Here is an 18,207-nt window from a genome sequence, read left to right on the forward strand (position 1 = left end):
GCAGGGATTCTGAACAAGGCTCAACCCCCCCCCCCCCCTACCCAACAGGCTAATTATTCAGACATTACCAACCCCCCAAAACCCACACACACACTCATTTCCTCACAGCCACCCAAAGCCCCAGCTCACAGCCAGCTAACAACAGAACGCTTCCTGAGGCAATTAATATTATATTTATGGTTCAAGTGCTTAGTCTAACTGAGGGAGTAGAAAGAAGCCAAACACCGTGGCACAATGTAACATTTCAGGAGGTTGGAAGCCTGGATGATATAGGAATGCATGAATATTTCAAACGACTGGCGCTTGATACTTTTATGCACTACGCAGTGTCGCTTTACTGCCGGTGGCTTTCCCAGGAGTGCCAGGGCCACTGATGTCTAATAAGTTCTGTGTTCTAGTCAGAGAGAGCTGGGTTCTCCGCAGGCAGATCATGAAGAGCCACGTTACTGGTGATAAAATGCCCTCAGAGAGCTAGGTAGGTACCGGGAAGGAGAGAGGGAGTAAAAAGATGGAGGATGACAATTCAGACGCAGAGGTAGTAAAACACAAGGGGAGAGGGAGAGAGGTGGGGGGGGGGAAGTCTGAGGCACTAGAAGACAGAGAGAAAGAATGACCACATAAATACAAAGGAAAGACAGATAACGGAGCAAGAGACCAAGGGAACTGTATGATACTAAAGGAAAATAGAGACAACGCGAGGCACACCCACAGAGAGAGAGAGAGAGAGAGAGAGAGAGAGAGAGAGAGAGAGAGAGAGAGAGAGAGAGAGAGAGAAGGAAAGAGAGTAGAAAAGAGAGGAGAGAGAGAGAGAGAGAAGGAGAGAGAGTAGAAAAGAGAGAAGGAGAGAGAGAGAGAGAGAGAGAGAGAGAGAGAGAGTAGAAAAGAGAGAGAGAAAGAGAGGAGAGAGAGTAGAAAAGAGAGAGAGAGAGAGAGAGAGAGGTTTCTGTGTGTTCTTGGTGGGGGGGCCCAGTGGTGGGTGCTCAGCCTCCCAAACACAACTTCCTGCCTGTCTGCTGTAAATCACGGGCGAGCCGGGGAGAAGCACTGGGCAGCGGATCGGCCCGCCCGAGTCCCTGCCTCGCAGGAACAATGATGGGAGAGTGCACTTGTCCACTAACCAAAACAGAGAAACGCTCTTTCAACAAACCAAAACAAGAGAGGCAGAGAGAGAGAGAGAGAGAGAGAGAGAGAGAGAGAGAGAGAGAGAGAGAGAGAGAGAGAGAGAGAGAGAGAGAGAGAGAGAGAGAGAGAGAAAGAGGGAGGGAGAGAGAGAGCGAGAGCGAGAGCGAGAGCGAGAAAGAGAGAGAGAGAGAGAGAGAGAGAGAGAGAGAGAGAGAGAGAGAGAGAGAGAGAGAGAGAGAGAGGAGAGAGAGAGAGAATGCTTGTTATGATAAATGTTTAGCAAGGGGGGTACGTCAGGCTGGAGGCACGCTGGTGTTGGGAGTGGGGAGCGATAATGTGGGGCTGGTGGCTCCACTAGTCTGTATGCCAAAGAGCACTTGGGTGCCATGGCTATTTGCAGCATCTCTCCCTCTCTCAGAAAGAGTGCCCTACTGTGAGGAGAGTTCTTTAGTCTCGTCATTGTGTCCTATAGATGTGCGCCTATTGTTTTGAAAACAGCTTAAAAAAAAAAATTTGTCTCCGTTTTGACATGCCCTGGTCTTCTCTACGAGTGGATTATTATCTGAACGATAAACAAAATGACATGAAGCAAACTGAAACTGGCAGTTACATTTGAATCACATGAAACATTATTAATGCAATTGTACAGCTGCAGCATATGAATGCATTTTCCGTTTGTATGTCTATAAGTGTGTGTGAATGGGACTATATAGGCTCTATATGGTTCATAAATAAACATCTGTTGAAGGCGAGGTGAGGGGAAATTGGATGACTCTCAGTGGGAAATATAAATCATCTTAGAAAATGTGCTGTAATTGCAGATCACAGTGCTCCATAAATAAGAACTGATGTCTGCACTGTGGGGCTGTTAATTGCTGTTCCACTATCAGATGCACTACATTTCTCTTGGGTAGGCAAGTTAACACAGAGAGGGAGGAAGGGGATGAATGAAAAAAAAGAACACAAGTAAGAGGGTGGAATAAAGCCAGGAAGGATAGTGAGAGTTAAAAAAACACACACCAGTACTCTGTATTCCACATAGGAACCAAAACTGATCTTTTTGTCAGAAAAAGGACTGGGAAGGCAAAATTACATATCTCCTTTCTCAAGACAGCATAAATTACGGGAGGATACGCTTGCACATTTATCTTGGTTGATTACACCAAAATTTGCACTCTGTGGTATTTAACAATGCAGGCACAGGGCACAGAGAGGGCCTTGGAGCAGCCAGCCTTGGCAGAGTCGTCGTCACGCACCCACAGTCAGAGGGAAGGAGAAGGTGTTCTGCAATTCAGGCACGGCCAGTGAATGCTCAAACAGCACCCCAAACACAGCTTTGGGGAGTCTGATTTATCTCAAGCAGCTTTTGGAGCTGCAACATTAAATACAGTGAAAAAATACTCGCTGTTGGTTGGGTGAGGTTTTGATTTTTTTAAGAGTGTTCCTATACAGACACTGTACTGTTTAACATTGTCTCAGCCATCAGCTGATTCTTCGATCTTTAGATAGAAGGAAAAGGAGATTTCAGATGGTGGGCTGCGTTACAGACTGCAGCTGTATGTAGATATATATACACACAGCCAAGCACACAGATTACACAGCTCGCAACACATGCAAAATGGCTGTCTAACCAACAGCTACTTAATAAAGCTATGACCTCATCCCTTTCATCACTTACCACCCTCATGGTGGTATTTATAGTAAGAATACTAAATGGCATATTCACCTGAAGGATTTCCTGCAGGACTTAGCTGTAACGCTGAACAGATGTGCCTGTTGACGCAAGCTAGACTCTCAGTTCTCTGTTCAAAGTCTATATTGAGTCGTTTGGTCAGGGTCTTTAACTTCTATTTTGGTGAACTCCTTACGGAGTAATCTAATGTTTCTCCCTATTTAGAATTTACGAAGCAAGTTTAAAATCAGATGTGGACAAAGGCTGAAACGGCAGATTTGTGTGGGAATAATAATAATAATAATAATTTTTATTTATTTATTGATGAGGGTGAATTTACATTCCAAAGGGTCACCTTGTATTGAACACATGGCAACACATAAACAGGCAGGTTATTCAGAAAACGCCCACTCAATATGGACATCTACGGGACAGGCAGGTTATCCAGAAAACGCCCACCCAATATGGACATCTACGGGAAGTGCAGCTGAAGCCCTCCGTGAACCCCATACACACTGCACATTGTTTGTTTACGTTTAGCTGGGGTACAATTACACTAGCAGACAGAAAGATACACGTGCAGACATTTGATAACAGCCAGACAATAGGACAACATTTCTTTCTAGGTCACCACTGCTGACAAAGCAAATGTGCAGCATCTACCCATGGACTTCACAGAGAGCACCAGACTCCTGTGACGCGTCATCCAGTCACTCATCGTCTCATCACGCAGGACTGCATACGAAGGCCACAGTCACAAAGACCCTAGCCCACCTTTGAAGATTTCCAAAAAAGATAACAATGGACGTTGAAGTCAAAGCCTTAGCCCAGCAACTAGATGATCCAGACATCCTTTCTTCCCCACCAGACAGCCCATTTTGTACAAATCATTCTGAAAACTGTACACGCTCCGACAAAGACCACTACTGGGCTCAAGTAGCCTGCCACAGTGCACAATCCACAGGTAGCCTATTCCCGTCCATGAAAATAGATTCCTTCCTCTGGAAGACTGAGAGGCGTAAAGAAAGGACAGGCAATAATCAATCGCGCCTTTTGGGCTGATGTGGACCAACAAGAGAGCCACTCTGTCGGATGAGAAGAGTATTGGCAGTAACAGCCGTGGGACTTCTCTGTGGTCACCTACAGCATCGATTCAGGCCCTTAAAGTGAAAGGTAGTGAAAGGTAGGAAGGGACCGCTTGGTCCCCCTTGGTTATGCCTGCACACTGGCAATATTGGCACTCCTGAAAAGTCTCCAGAAGCTTCCCCACACAAACAAACCAAATCCGATATTTCATTACAATAAAGTCTCTCGGTTTTGTGCGAGTGACCAAGCAATGCAAAACCGCCCCATTTCACTGCACTGCCCTTGGCACGACCCTTGAAGATATGGCGGGTGGCACTAATCTGTGCAGATTAAAGAGCAATTCCAAATTAATCTGAGGCCTAACTATTGGAAGAGACTCAAGACACCTGCTCTAAAAATGGCTGTGTGTGTGTGTGTGTGTGTGTGTGTGTGTGTGTGTGTGTGTGTTGAAGTTGAAGATGATAAATTATAGTCAGACTACATAGGCAAAGTCTCCAATGGCCTCCTTAAAACGCTATAAATGCCATATACAAGGTCCCTTCTTGACAAACTGGGTTCCTTTCAGGATTCTCAGATGACGCACATCTGTGAAGATGTAAAGCAAAATATATTATCTAAAATATTTATCAGAAGAGACTACCAAATTGGTTTTGAACTGATAATTCAGGAAGAACTCCACAATGAGATGAGCTATTATTCAACTAATAATCCACAGCAGTGAAAATAGTGAAGTGTAGAGTTCTTCCGTCAGAGAGAAAGTGTGTATACGTGAGAGAGAAGTCCATTTCCCCTCTGTACTCCCAACTCAACCATTTTGTTCCGCACAATTACACAAGATGCTGACAGCCTAAATGAAGACATACTCGAGACTTATTCTGCCTGCACTGTAGGGTTTACACAGGACACAATGGCACCACCTCAACTACGGCAGAGTGGAATAGAGAAGGAGGAGGAAGAGACCTGTCACTGTTCGCCTTAAAATCTGTCATCCAGATTAAAATGTATCAAAAAGACCCTTTCCTATAACATTTGCTAAGGTCAAATGAACGCAGAAAGAATGCCTTAATAATGTGTTTTGATGGCTAACTATAAGCAGCTATTTAAGCTTATTATTTTAGTATATGAGTAATAGTGGTATGGAAAATATGCAACTGCTAAAGGTGTTGCAGTGAAATTAATTCCAGACATCACTTGAGTGTCTTATTACATTTGTAACAGCATTTACTTCTATAACCAGACATGTTGAATGAAAAAAGGTAAACCTTTATTTCCACTCTCATGCTCTACAGTTGCTACGAAGACCCTCAGGCCATTAGATCAATTCTGACCCATGCCACCCCATCATTAGTTAAAAAGTGTTTTTCTAGCAGGCAAAATTTGCAAATGATGCTCCAAACACAAGGGGATAAAGCAGGGACATAATAATGAGAAGCTGAATGATTTTTCATCTAGTTTTCCTCTTGCTGTGGGAGAGCGCTGGAGTGCTTGATGAGCAGCCCTGGGCAGGGACTCTGCAGTGACGACGTCTGCGGGGTCACATTGAAGCAGCAGCATCAAACACCGCAACAGCTCCCGCAGCACGGAGGAGGAGAGGAGGAGAGGAGGGGAGGAGGAGAGGAGGGGAGGAGAAGCGGAGGGGAGGGGAGGAGAAGAGAGGAGAGCGCAGGAAGGGAGAGAACAAAAGCTTTGGGAGAGAGGAGAGGAAGAGACTGCATGAGAGGAACAGAGGAGAGAGATGACTAATGGGAGGGGCTGAGTGAGTGAGTGAGTCACGCTGGGAAATCTGCCTCTTTTGCTTTTTCGCCATCTATATAAAATCGCAGCGTAAGCTCTACGCCCTCGTCTCATGATGCACTTTTCCGCCGTGATCAGACGGACGAGCGAGCAGGCGGGCGGGTTACCGGGCCTCCGCAGCCTCGTCTCTCCATCCGTCTGGACCGACCGAGCGGTCATCAACTCATTAGGGCCACAGTGGCGGGAGGTGGTCCTCAAAGTTCTCTTTCCATCCATTAACTAAATCAACCACACTTTCCCCCCTCTCTTCTCAAAAACAAACCCAATTAGGCCAGCTGGGTACAGAGGAAGGAAGCGCGGTGGCTAACAGAGTGGCGAATAAACAGGAGACTCTGGGAGGGAATGCCCTCTGTGCTCCCTTCACAGACACCACTTGGGAGAAAGGAATCTTTTCTTAGAATTTTGTTGTTGTTGTTTTTAGGGGAATAAAGGCTTTTTGGAATGTGTCAAATTGTTTGAAGCATAATGAAAACATCCTGTCGGCCACTTCATGCCTTTCAGACAAAGCTTGTGACAGACTTGTCATGTGTTGTGTTGACACGTGGCAATTAGCACCATCCCCGCCCTTGGGGACTTGGCATAAGTGTGAAGTCTTGGGATTGGGGTGGGGGGGTCACAAAGTGCCAACTCACTGGTCATGTCTAGTGTCGGGGACTCCACGGTCCATGCGAAGCTTGTCACTCTCCACTTGGTTGAACTTGTTCCGGGCGTAGGGGTCCTGCCCCGGTCGCACCACCGTCGCCCCCACATACAGGTCCTGGTCAAAGTCCTGCCACCTCACCTTGCCTGCAAACAGTGGCGGAAAAAACAGGACACAGAGAAAGTTAGTCTCGTGCATTAAGTGTGCATTTTTGTCTCAACATTTCAAGAGCTCGGTTTTGTTGAGTCGTTCATATGAGAAGCAAAACAACGCTGATTCAAAATATATGTTATTCTTACTTTCTGTTTCAACTGACTCAGCAGCCCAAGCATAGTTTCTTTGGGAAGAAGGATTATGTCAAAATTAAATAATACCTGTCCTGCACAGTTGGTTGACTTCTACATCAGATTACCAGCAGCGTAGCTTAATGGGACTATCACACAAATAAACTTTCTTTGGAAGTTGGTGTTAGTCTCTATGTAACTTGCTATGACAAAAAGACTGGCTGCAGTCTAAAATAGATTTGAAATTTACAGCGCAGAACCCTGCTGTAATTAGCTTCCATAACTAGGCTTTCATTTCTAAAACTGTAGGGGACCATTTTTCCTTCTGTAATGCGGTGACTAAAAGAGGATGCCAGCACACTTAGTGACAGATTGCCTCTCAAAACAGCAGCATGTTAAAATATGTCCACCCTCCTGATGAGCATGTGTAGCCTTTCCCAACATAATGTAATCTACCCATTAAGTTCCTCTGTCCGTCTTGGATTCCGGCTGTTAAATGAGATCACCACCCGAAGTGTAGGCCCAATGCCCAGGAAACACACACAGTGTTAAAATGCAACTTTAACTCACATTGGACAACAGTGCCTGAACAGAAGTTGCAACCGTTATGTTATTCTTGATATCTTACAAAGAATTACTTACTGTAGCTCAAAAGGTATCATTAGTACTATAGAATCCCCAAGGCTGGCTTTGATACCCTGGGATACACTGATACATTAAGATGAAATGTATCACACTGTATACAAAGGAGTCTGTTACGCATCATAGATGTTGGTAAGTGGCAAGTAGACCGACCCCCCCCCCCCCCCTCCTGCACAGCCTCCTGAATGAGAGTACACAGTACAGTACTTTTCCCCCCTGCCGTTCTCCTCCAGCTCCATATACACCAGCACAGTGCGAGGGAACATGAGGCAGCTGGTTTTACTTTCGTGCCGTTGCCTCCCCAGCGGGTCTGTGGTGTTTAGGCGCCAGATTCCAGAGCAGGAGGCCCACAGACGCTGCAGCGCTGCACACTAGGGCAGACCTGCACGGGGCTCGGATGACTTCAAACTCCAGTGGGCTGGCTTAGGGCCAGCTCTGCTTTACAACACAGCACCACTATTGAGCCCTGCAGAGGGACACGCATAACAACACACACCCCAAAAAAGGGGACATGACATGAGCACATGAGATCCATGAGCAAACTGTACACAATAGTGTGATATGCATACACTGTGCACGGACCCAAACAAAAGAACATGCATACATGTACAACAAGGAAAGACTTGCACACAAACAACACATTCACACTAGCACGATCAGTTCCTGAATAAAAAAAAGCACGCATTATTGTCATATCAATCACAACAGCTGCCAAGACGTGCCGTTTGTCCCTCAAAAACACAAAAGCACAACACAGGACTAATGATGCACACTGAACTGACAACATGACGGAACGATACGGCAAACTGTTTTGACTGTCGCCTTGCTGCTCGGAGGCATATAGTAGAGATCTCCTGCATAATTACTGAGAGAAAGGGGCTTGATTATGGACTATGAGTTAATTAATGGTTGGGCATTGGTGCCCCTCCACCGCAGAGTAATCAGGCTTGTCTGTGAATGATCGGTCTCCTGTACTAATTGCCTTGCTAAATGTGATAGTATGAACACAAGGGGTGTTGGAAATACTAAATCATATTTCTTGAATAGGCCAGACAAAAAAAACAAATGCATGAGAATACATGGCAGAGGCTTGTGCTGCTACTAGCCTACATATCACCATGCATTTCGATACATTTCTGTTATACGGTCCCTTTTTTCCAACCCAATTGGTTTGAAACATGACTACAATAATACCCAAATGATGAGTCCCCCATTGACAGTGTTAGCTAATGGGGCTGAGCACAACAACCGCAACCTGGTCATAATGGTTGTTAGGAGCTTATAAAGGACAGCCATCAAACTCAAGGGCATCTAAAATTGCAGGTTTAGAGGCGGCCTTTCCTCTAGGAAAGAGTGAGAAACAGTATGGAGTAGAACACATGCCTGAACTGGGGCGATTCAGATTAGATCCTCTGCACCGAGGCCATTTTGCCTTTTTCATTTGGAGCAGCGGTTTGGCAAAGGTCAGTGATTCAGCTGCTCCCATTTGGACGGCCGAACTCCTCCTCCCAAAACTGCAATCGCGAGTCGAGAATTCTTAAGAATCTTGGCCGGCGGGTCAAAAGGTCACCAAAGCGTCAGCCCTGCTGCTGCTGCTACTGCTGCCAAAAAACTCTATTAATATTCAATGCACATTAGATTAACTTAATCAAAAGAGTTTGGGCCAGGTCAGGGTGAAGAAGAATTTCAACAGTGCCTTTCGTTCTGGAATGCAGTCAATTACAGCACAAGGTTTTAGCCTGGATGAGGTTGCAGCAGTAGGCAGGAGGAGAATGCAAACGGTGGCCTTGGAGCCGGACAGGGGGAAATTAGAAGGAGGTAAATTGCCCCTTGGAGCCAAGACTCCGCTCAGCAGAACTGGCATCAAATGTCACGCCTTTGCAATGGTCCAAGGAAGGGCCAGGTTTGGTCAATTATGCTACGAGAAGTGCTAATGGAAAACAATAAGGACAAAGAGTTATGCGAGTGATAAGGTCAGTGAAGGCTTTAGTTAAGCTCATGCACGCATATGGCAGCAAATAATGATTTGAGTAAAGGACTAGCCAAAAGGCTGGCCAAAAAGGCAACCATATCTGTTCACCTCTTCATGACTTCTTGCCCTGGACATGACTGTGTTCCTAAGACACAATTGTGATGGCTAAAAGGCTTGTTCTGAGAGAATATGGACTTTTTGAAGAAACAGACGAAGGTTCAATTTCATCACAAGTCAGCAGGCATATCATACAGAATGCCTCCTTTTATCAACCTAATCAATGCTTTCGTTTGGTTCTGCTGGCATCACAATGTCTTCCAAGAACAGTACAGGCAGTACACGACTGGGCTCTATCTGGTGTCATTTGTATGACTTTGTACGCAACGCCGCCTGACAAAAACATTAGGTCATGTGGAGAGGAGAGGGCATGGCGTGTGTGAGTGTGTGTGTGAGTGTGTGCGCGCGCGCGTGTGGTGAGGAAGAGGTGGTAAGTGGGGTCAGGCCGTGCTAGCGGTGGTGCCCGGCGTCTGATGCCGGCGCCTCAGACAAATTAGCGGCTCGGAGCTCTGAGATCCAGGGTCGATAGCCGCGTCCCGAAGCCCAGGGAGCCAGGGCTGACATCAGTCTAATTAGGTGCTCACAGAGAACAAAGCTGTCGGATGGTGACCTCCACACACACAGGACACACACACACACACACACACACACACACACACACACACTTCTACCGAGAGTGTTGCTCACACAAGCAATACTAAATGTCCTTGTTCACAAACTCAAACTTTCACTTCACCAGGTCACCACCATTTTCAGCATCAAAAAGGTTCACACACATGCACACAAGATACAACACCATTGAACACAATACAACAGCATTGAACACCAACACAATACAACAGCATTGATTGGTAAGCCACAAGCTACAATGACCGAAAGGCGACTGTCAATGCTTATGGTGCAACGCTCCCTCCAAAGGGTGGACATCTAGGGATTTGGCAGCCAGCGATCCAATGTTTCAATACCAATTACCCTCATTGAAAGCACACTTTTCTACTTACAATGCCAAGCCATGCCTGATAGCCACACTCTCCTTTGGCAGGCATGGGCTGGGCACGAGATGGCTGCATGTCAGGCAGTTCTCCACACACAAGATCCATTTTTCCCGTGACCCTCTGTGAGTGGGCCTCAGGGGGAGAGCCTGGAGGCCCCCTGGACTGGTGGGATGGGGCGATGTTTTCCTGGCATGTGAGGCGCAAACAACGCCTAGCCCTTCAGCTGAGCGCAGGCTTGTGCTGCGGGGGAGCCGAGGTGGGCGCCTCTCCCGCAAACTCAGCATCTTTCCCAGCCAAATGGGCCGTCCATGGCTGGTGTGTCAGCCAATGCATTCCGTCTTCAAAATGTGAGAGAAACTAGTCTACAGATGCAGTGTGCTGAACTGCTCAGAGTTGCAATGACCATTTTCATTTCCAGAGAGTGATTCCGCTGATGGTTTTATAATCACGTGTGATTGTGAATAAATGAATGGTGTGACATTGTGAACTGGTGAAGGCTATGGCAGTTGACCTGAAGCTATGTATAAGCCAGTTTACACACAAACTACATCATTACAAATAAATTACCAAAATGACATCTCATTAAAAAGCCACAGTATTAGGGAGTACAGGGCAATGCTGAATATATTGCTAAACATCACAACAGCAATATTTCCTGAAAAATGGAACTGTAACTGAATAAGACCAAATCAATACAAGCAGTATTGTGTTCAATCGATTCTTGGCCGTCTTTCAACATGGTACAGTGTAGTGTGCTAACAGCACGGCACAAATCTGATCAATAAGTCCGCATTCTGAGAGCAGAAAGCACAGACGCTGCTCTACCATCAGGAAGACCCACACAGAAATGTAATAATCTGAAAGAGCTGAAATATGTTGTCGCTGGCTCGGACTCTAGCTTTGGGACATGATGTACCTTCACTGTGACGACTCATAGCATCAGGTTACCCACTTTAATCCTGACGGAACAATTCCTCCAAAATCTGCCATAATATCCTCAAATCACAGCTGCATCTAAAACACGTGCCACATTTTTTTGGCATATCTACAAACAAGCTTAATAAAAAAAGAGCACACATCCCCCTCCACTGGAATTTTTTGAGTCTGACCCACATAGAGACAGCCACAAGGATAGACACAAAAATATATTGACAAGCATCCTCAAGTAAAGCCTGAGATTTGCTACTTTGTAAAAGCGCACGGAAGTACATCAGCAGCTGGCCAGCAAGTCATAAATCTTCCCCCACCTCCATACCTTCCAATGTTGCATCGGGCAAGAAATCATGTTTGTGTGACACAAATTAAATGGAACAGCTCTCGAAGGACCAGCTCAACGAAGAGACTATGTGGCATTTCATGGCTTTAAAATAATACCGTAGCACTCATGCATCCTGTACCCAACTTGTCCTTTAAAATGCCCAAAGACGTCTCTGTCTTCCTCTTTAATAATTCACTATAAGGCCTCCACCTAAGGCCTTGCATATCCACCATCTTAGCTTAATAAGGTCTCTGCTTGCTTGGACAGATATTCATACGCTTGAAGGGACCCGGATGGGAGAAATGGAAGAAGTAGCCTTTTCCAGCTCGTGGTCCAATCTACCCGTGTTCACAGACTCTGGTTCAGATTCCGCATTGGCCTTTCTGTGGGGATTTGTTGCCGTTATTATTACTGCTGCGGTTATTGTTGTGGTGGCGGTTGGTGTTGTTTGTGCTGTGGTGGGAGAGAAGTCCTCCATATCAGGGATGAGAAGTCCTGACAGTGTAAACAGGGTGCTGGAAAAGGCCGGAGGCTGACGCAGCTGAACAGCTGATATGAAGGTTTGAGCATGAGCTTGCGCAACAGAACAGCACAACACTAGCTTTTACAGTTGGCCAGAGGGGTGAAGATTACAGATTAGTGTGTGTGCATGTGCGTGTGCGTAAGTGTTTGAGAGAAAGAGAGAGACAGAAAATGTGTGACATATGAATGAAGGATGAATAAGCTACCAGATATGTTTTATTGGCTGTATGTGTGAGTTCATGTACTAAATGGGGAATGATTGACCAGGAGAGTGTATTATTTCAGGATTTGCATGTGGGGGTGTGTGTGAATATTTGTGCATTGTGAGTAACAGATGTGTTCCTAAGATGAGTGTGTGTGCCTCGTGCTTTGCCTCCTGCTTTGCTCTGTGGACATGAATAAAGATGTGTGTGTGTGTGTGTGTGTGTGTGTGTGTGTGTGTGTGTGTGTGTGTGTGTGCGCGCATGTACCTGGTGGGAGGGTTTCCAACCCTTGGGATTTGTCGTCTGCGTTGCTCTGTGCCTGTGCATCCGCGTCCCTCCAGTCATCCTGCAGACAAGAGTCAAACACACTCATGAGCACAGTAAATCACACACCCCCACACACACACACACGCACACACACACACACAAACAATACAATACAATACAATCGATTGGATTGCCGACCAGAGAGCAAGGTCTCGGGAGCAGAGGGCTAAGGCTCAACAAATTCTGACACAAACACACCTTCTGGGTTCAGGGAACTGACATTGGGGAACCTGACATTATTATAGCAGAGATGCACATTAAACACAATCCCTGGGCCTACTCTGAATCCTGTTACGCTTCACGAGCGTAACTCACCTGGGAGACAGAAACCGCAGTGATTGGACTGAGGGTTCTACACCACTACACGCCCCAGCTCTCAATAAACGCTTTAGCTTCTGGAAAGAATGTCTTCTTCATAGCCTGTTGTATGACACAGGGTACATCTCAAAGAGGTGTGTGTGGGAGGGCACACTAAGGTAGACTCCCGACCGTGTTTCGGTCTTGGGGAGTAAGGAAATGCCTCGGAGCAAGAGATGGAGAAGCCTTGTACTCTGATGAAACAATGATCCCTGTTCACCGACAGAGCGCATGCCTGGTTGCCTGAGCTTTCTCCCTCTGAACGCTCTAGGAATGTCTTAAATGTCTTTATCCTGCACCCTAGAAGCAGCAGCCAATTCACCTACATTTGTTTTATTATCCAAACCCTTCTAAAGTTAACTGTTTGTCTTCCAACTCTGGAGATGGGTATTAAAGGAAAAAGATATTACACAAAGGCATGCAGCTTTTTAAAATGTTATCATATTAAGTCAGCAGAGAGAATCAGATGACCTGGCAGGTACTCCTCCATCAAACAAGAGAATTACAACAAGTTCTGCACAGTCAGAGCAGATGAGAAATAGAAGCTGATCCTTAAAATTTGGATGCGCTGGGACTAACTGCTTGCGGTTACATCAGTGCTTTGACGGCCAAGGAGAACAGCATTTGTTTTTAATGAATAATCTGCGGAGGAATTGGCATAAACAAGCGGCAAAGCGATTCATGGTGGCTGAGGGAAATTTCTCCCCCCCCTTCAAGAGCGAAAGTACACAACAGCCCCCTTGCCAAGACAAAGGCAGCGACCTCTCTTCAGACTCCAGGAGGCATTGGCACCCGCCAGCCAGCCATTTGTTCATGAGGCCTGCACCCACAACACACGCTGGGAAATATGGCCGCGCTGACAACGGCACCAAACGGGACGAGCGACTGGTTACGACCGGCCCCGGAGAGCGAGCCGTGGCGCTCAACGTGATTCATAGTAAATCAACAGGAAAGCCCTTTGCCAAGGTCAGCAGTAAATACACAGGGAAAGCCTGGACAGGGTGGACAGCATTCTTCCAAGTCACACCCAAGCTCTCCAAGCACAACTTCCGGGTCCAGAAATTCTCTACTAAAATATTTCTAGTCGGCCACAAATATTCCGCATAAAACTTCCTCAAAACAACAATAATCAAGCATCGATCGATAGATAGATCGATAGATCGATAGATAGATACTTTATTGATCCCTAGGGGATTCAAGAGTGCCATCCTGAGTAGCTAATAAGTATTAGGCCTATAATGTCATCATTTCCTTGATCTACAGAATGTGATGATACAAGGCCCTATTTGCGTCGGTTATTATTTGGAGAGCGGAACAGAGGGTGATGTGCAAGAGCAAGAGTGCAGCTCATTGGGAGAGCAGAGGGCTGATCGCTGTGAAATCGATTTCCTCTGCCTCTGTCCCAGTCACCAGGGCATGAGATCTGGCTTCACGGCTGTCGTCCAGATTACGCTTAGCACGCCCAACCTAAGCCGCGGCCGCCACACCCCTACTGCGCACGCACGCACGCACACACACACACACACACACACACACACACACACACACACACACACACACACCAAACTCTGCATCCACCTGACCCACTCGTGACCCCATCAATCATTAATGATCATGTCATTGCTAAGCCACTGACTCAGGGATTCTTTTGCCAGCGGGTCGACAGCCAAATGTCAGAATCATGCCTGAAATTACGTCGACAGGACAACAGGAGTGGCTCCATCCCAGTGTGCAACGTTCTGGTGATGCCCTGCTGCACTCACAGAGGGACGGAACAGTGAAGAGGAAGAGGAAGAGGAAGAGGGACAGATGCATAAAGAGATACAGTGAAGGACGTACAAAAGCTGACACAGAGACCCAAAGAGTGACAGAAGAGAAGTGTCAAAGAGCTCAGAGAGAAAGTGCACGTGAGATCAGGCGTGGATGCATTTGCGTTTCTATGCTCAAGCAAGTGCCCTGTGTGGGTAGGAATGCAAGAAAAGCAGTGCTTGTCTCCTCCTTTGGTTCACTAATCTGTGTGCTAAGAGTCTATCCAGAGCTGGATGCAAGTGCAAGAGAGAGGGTACTGCAGCAGAAGACAAGCGTCCATCCACTCCCCTCTCTTTTCATTTCATTTCCTCTCCTCCACATGGTCACCCCCCCCCGCTTCATGTGACCTCGAATGTGGCCCTCCAGCTGGGGCAGCAGCTGCCCCCCCATGTCCTCCCAGGCCAGCATCCCCTCTCAGGGCAGAGAGACAGTTGGACATCCTCTGACGAGCACTGCCCTCCACCGCATCACCACACAAGAGACCCAATCAGCAGTCATCCATAAAGGCCATCCATCTCAACGCATCCCTGACCTGTTTGTCAGAAACTTAAGTAAAACATAAACGTTTATCGGTCATTTCTAGTGCAAAATAATAATTCAGATCAATGAGGTGGCTGGCATTAGGTTTTTAGAAACGGTGGTGAAAAATGAGCAACATGGAGGTGTCAGGCATGCTGGTTTTGGCCATGTCGAGTTTGTGTTTCAGACTACCCAAGGGTAAAATGAAAAGAAGTGTCTATTTGGCTCTGTGCATGTTTGTTTGTCAAGGGGCTCTAGGTTGTGTTTGGAACTCTGACATTAAAGAAGCAACGTCTCAGTTCCGTTTAATGCCATCCTCTACTTCAGGTTTCAGACACAACCTATTAAGAGACTAAAAGCCGTTCAAATATGTATGAGCCTGGCAGATTGAGGAGATAGGATGTCACACAATTTGCTCTGAACTGCACTCATGGCATCCAGCATGGTGAAGTCAGGTTGAATATTAATCCAGTTCCAGCAAGATGACGTGAAGACTTCATCCTTTCATTATTACTGAGCACCTCAAAGTGGAACAAATTAGTTTTCTCTATCTCAGGTGTGACAAAGCAGAAAAAAAAGAGTAGCTTAACTATAAAGACCAGAACAAAATATAGGGCTGTGCTTTAAAAAAGAAAGAAACAAAAAAACAAAAACAAAAAAACTCATCATTTCTGGTTCTGGTTTACCTTCTCCCATCAAAGACATTTCAAACGTGCCAGGTTATATGTCAGCGTTCAATATGCTAAAGAAACCATTCAGTTTGCCAAACAATTAGGAGTTGCTGGTAAGACAAACACCTGGCTTGCCACCAGTAAGGCCCGTGGGGTTGTGAGCTCCCCAATCACCAAAGCAGAAGGTTGGACAACAAAAATGTTTCACGGTAATATGAAGCCACTGCCTCTGACTAAGGGAGGCTGGCCTCAGCCCAAGTGCTCTGCTTGGATTCTTCTGCATGGCTGGGCAGGAATACAGAAAGTGGGACATGTGCTTCATGCACACAGACCAACCAAAATAAAACCAATGCAGACTGTGTCAACCGGGTACGCTGTTGAATTTCTGATTGCAAGAACCAAACTAGAGGACCATTTCTTCTTCCATCCTCATCATCATCATCATCATCATGACGTCAAACGGTGACGATCACTTGTTCTCACTTTCACAGGGGAGCCTCTTTTCAAGCTTTACTGTTAAAGTTCAGCCACCTGCATCGCCCGAACGGAAATCTAATACCTTTCAATTTCGCCCCTATTGCCTTGCGCCTTCCTTTGCCCGTCTCGGCACTTTACACCGCTCCTGGTGGACTTCTGAAAAGGTCTTCCAAATGCTGGCGAGAGCGCTTCGTGAAAAGGTCATATCACGATAGCGTCACGAAGCTGAGAGTTGATTGGCATGACTGACTCAGAGTCCCTTATTCAATCATGGCCTCTCAGCTGTGTAAAAGAAAAGAAAAAAAAGGAGAGAGGCCCAACAAAGAAGCTGACAAAGACAGAAGGTGGAAGTTCATCATACTGTTGTTTGTGTTCACTCAAGTAAACGGTCAGTGCACCCCGTGGTACTGGTCATGACCCACGACAACCACAACGGCGACCGATGCGCGACAAGAAAAACAAGTCGCCATCAAAAAGTACCTGAAACAGGTTAACCAGGAGAAAAATATCTTACCATCATGCCTATAAAAAGACATAAAAGACTATTAGGATTAAGGACTAAAGTACTTGCACAACTTAATCATGGTCAAATGTAGATGACGTCATGTGAAAGTCTAAGCCTTAAACTGGAACCAACACAACCAACAAAGCCTCCAAATAACTTGTAATACTACCACCAGCATTATTTACTTGTCTCAAAGGGTAGGTTCTCCACGTTTAGGCGTCAGCTTTTAGGGAAAAAAATAACAATAGTAAGAAAAATAATCAACCTTGAATGAGTTTTATCAAAACATATGCTGCAATCATAACCATACAAGGTAGAGCCTAATCACAGAACAGCAGGTGGAGGATGATGACTAATTGCTGGAGTCATTTGGTTCAACGTTAACATATGACGGATGGAAATGTCTGCCACCCATCATCTTCTCTCCCAAGTCCGGATCTTGTCAAAACCAGATGGCTCGATGCACCAAGACACTGCTCTGAAAAATGATGGCACTTCTTGTTTGTAATCCCAGAACAATGTGGATTGGGCTATTTGCTAAAAATGTTTTGGAAGCTTTGAGTGATGACTTTTCGTCCTTGAGATTCATACAAATCTTTGAAGACTAGTCAAACAGCGGGGCCTATATGAAATAACATGATAGAGTTTCAAACCTGATTACAGATTGCTGTAAAAAGGTCACCAACCCACCCTTGCCATATGCATAGATCCTTGTGGCTTTCAGTATGTACATAATGTCCAACAATAGCCTTCAAAAAGGCAGAAAAAGCCTTGCTGGGCGGGCAATAGGATCGCATTTGAAACAATTCCTGGAATCTGCAGCATATTAAACTGATGTGGTTACTCGAATACACAAACCACAAACGAATTACGCCAACATGTAATTCCAAGTAAAATCAGTGCTAAACAAACACCCACCCACCATCTGGTTTTAGCTCAAATATTAACTACATTGATAGAGGGGCTTTTATCAGTGTTTGGTCAAGGGTAGCCACAGGTAATGACCACCTCAGCAGTTTTTGAATTTAGATTGCAGAAGCCCTGGTCCCAGTGTTTCTCAAACCACGAGACATTTTAAATGGAATTCTCTAACATGTCTCACATGGATCTAGTTTTGTGCAGTTTGACCAACCTGGTACTGAGAGGATACGACACATGGTGCAATGCTCTAAAATGACTTGAATTGCTTAACAAATGACCACAGGACCTACAGGACAACCTGAAGGGCATGAGGTCTAACATTCAAAGACCCCCCTTTCAAAGACATCCATTCTTAATTCCCCATCCATTTCCTT

General features: G+C 45.9%; 1 protein-coding gene across 2 annotated transcripts in view; it reads right to left on the minus strand.

Moving 5' to 3' along the window:
• Nucleotides 1–18,207, minus strand: part of galnt2 (UDP-N-acetyl-alpha-D-galactosamine:polypeptide N-acetylgalactosaminyltransferase 2) — an 80,158-nt gene that overhangs the window by 25,398 nt on the left and 36,553 nt on the right. For both annotated transcript variants that reach the window (XM_076286097.1, XM_076286096.1), the window contains exons 2-3: nt 12,515–12,593; nt 6,307–6,460 (exon numbers count right to left, since the gene is read on the minus strand). In XM_076286097.1, coding sequence (XP_076142212.1) covers nt 6,307–6,460; nt 12,515–12,593 — 233 coding nt within the window. The remainder of the gene's footprint in view (nt 1–6,306; nt 6,461–12,514; nt 12,594–18,207) is intronic.

The sequence above is a fragment of the Alosa pseudoharengus genome, unplaced genomic scaffold, assembly GCF_046254945.1.
Source record: "Alosa pseudoharengus isolate Yale_2024_CS ecotype anadromous, Long Island Sound unplaced genomic scaffold, YU_APseudo_1.1 YU_APseudo_1.1_scf_15, whole genome shotgun sequence".
NCBI classification, from domain to species: domain Eukaryota; kingdom Metazoa; phylum Chordata; class Actinopteri; order Clupeiformes; family Clupeidae; genus Alosa; species Alosa pseudoharengus.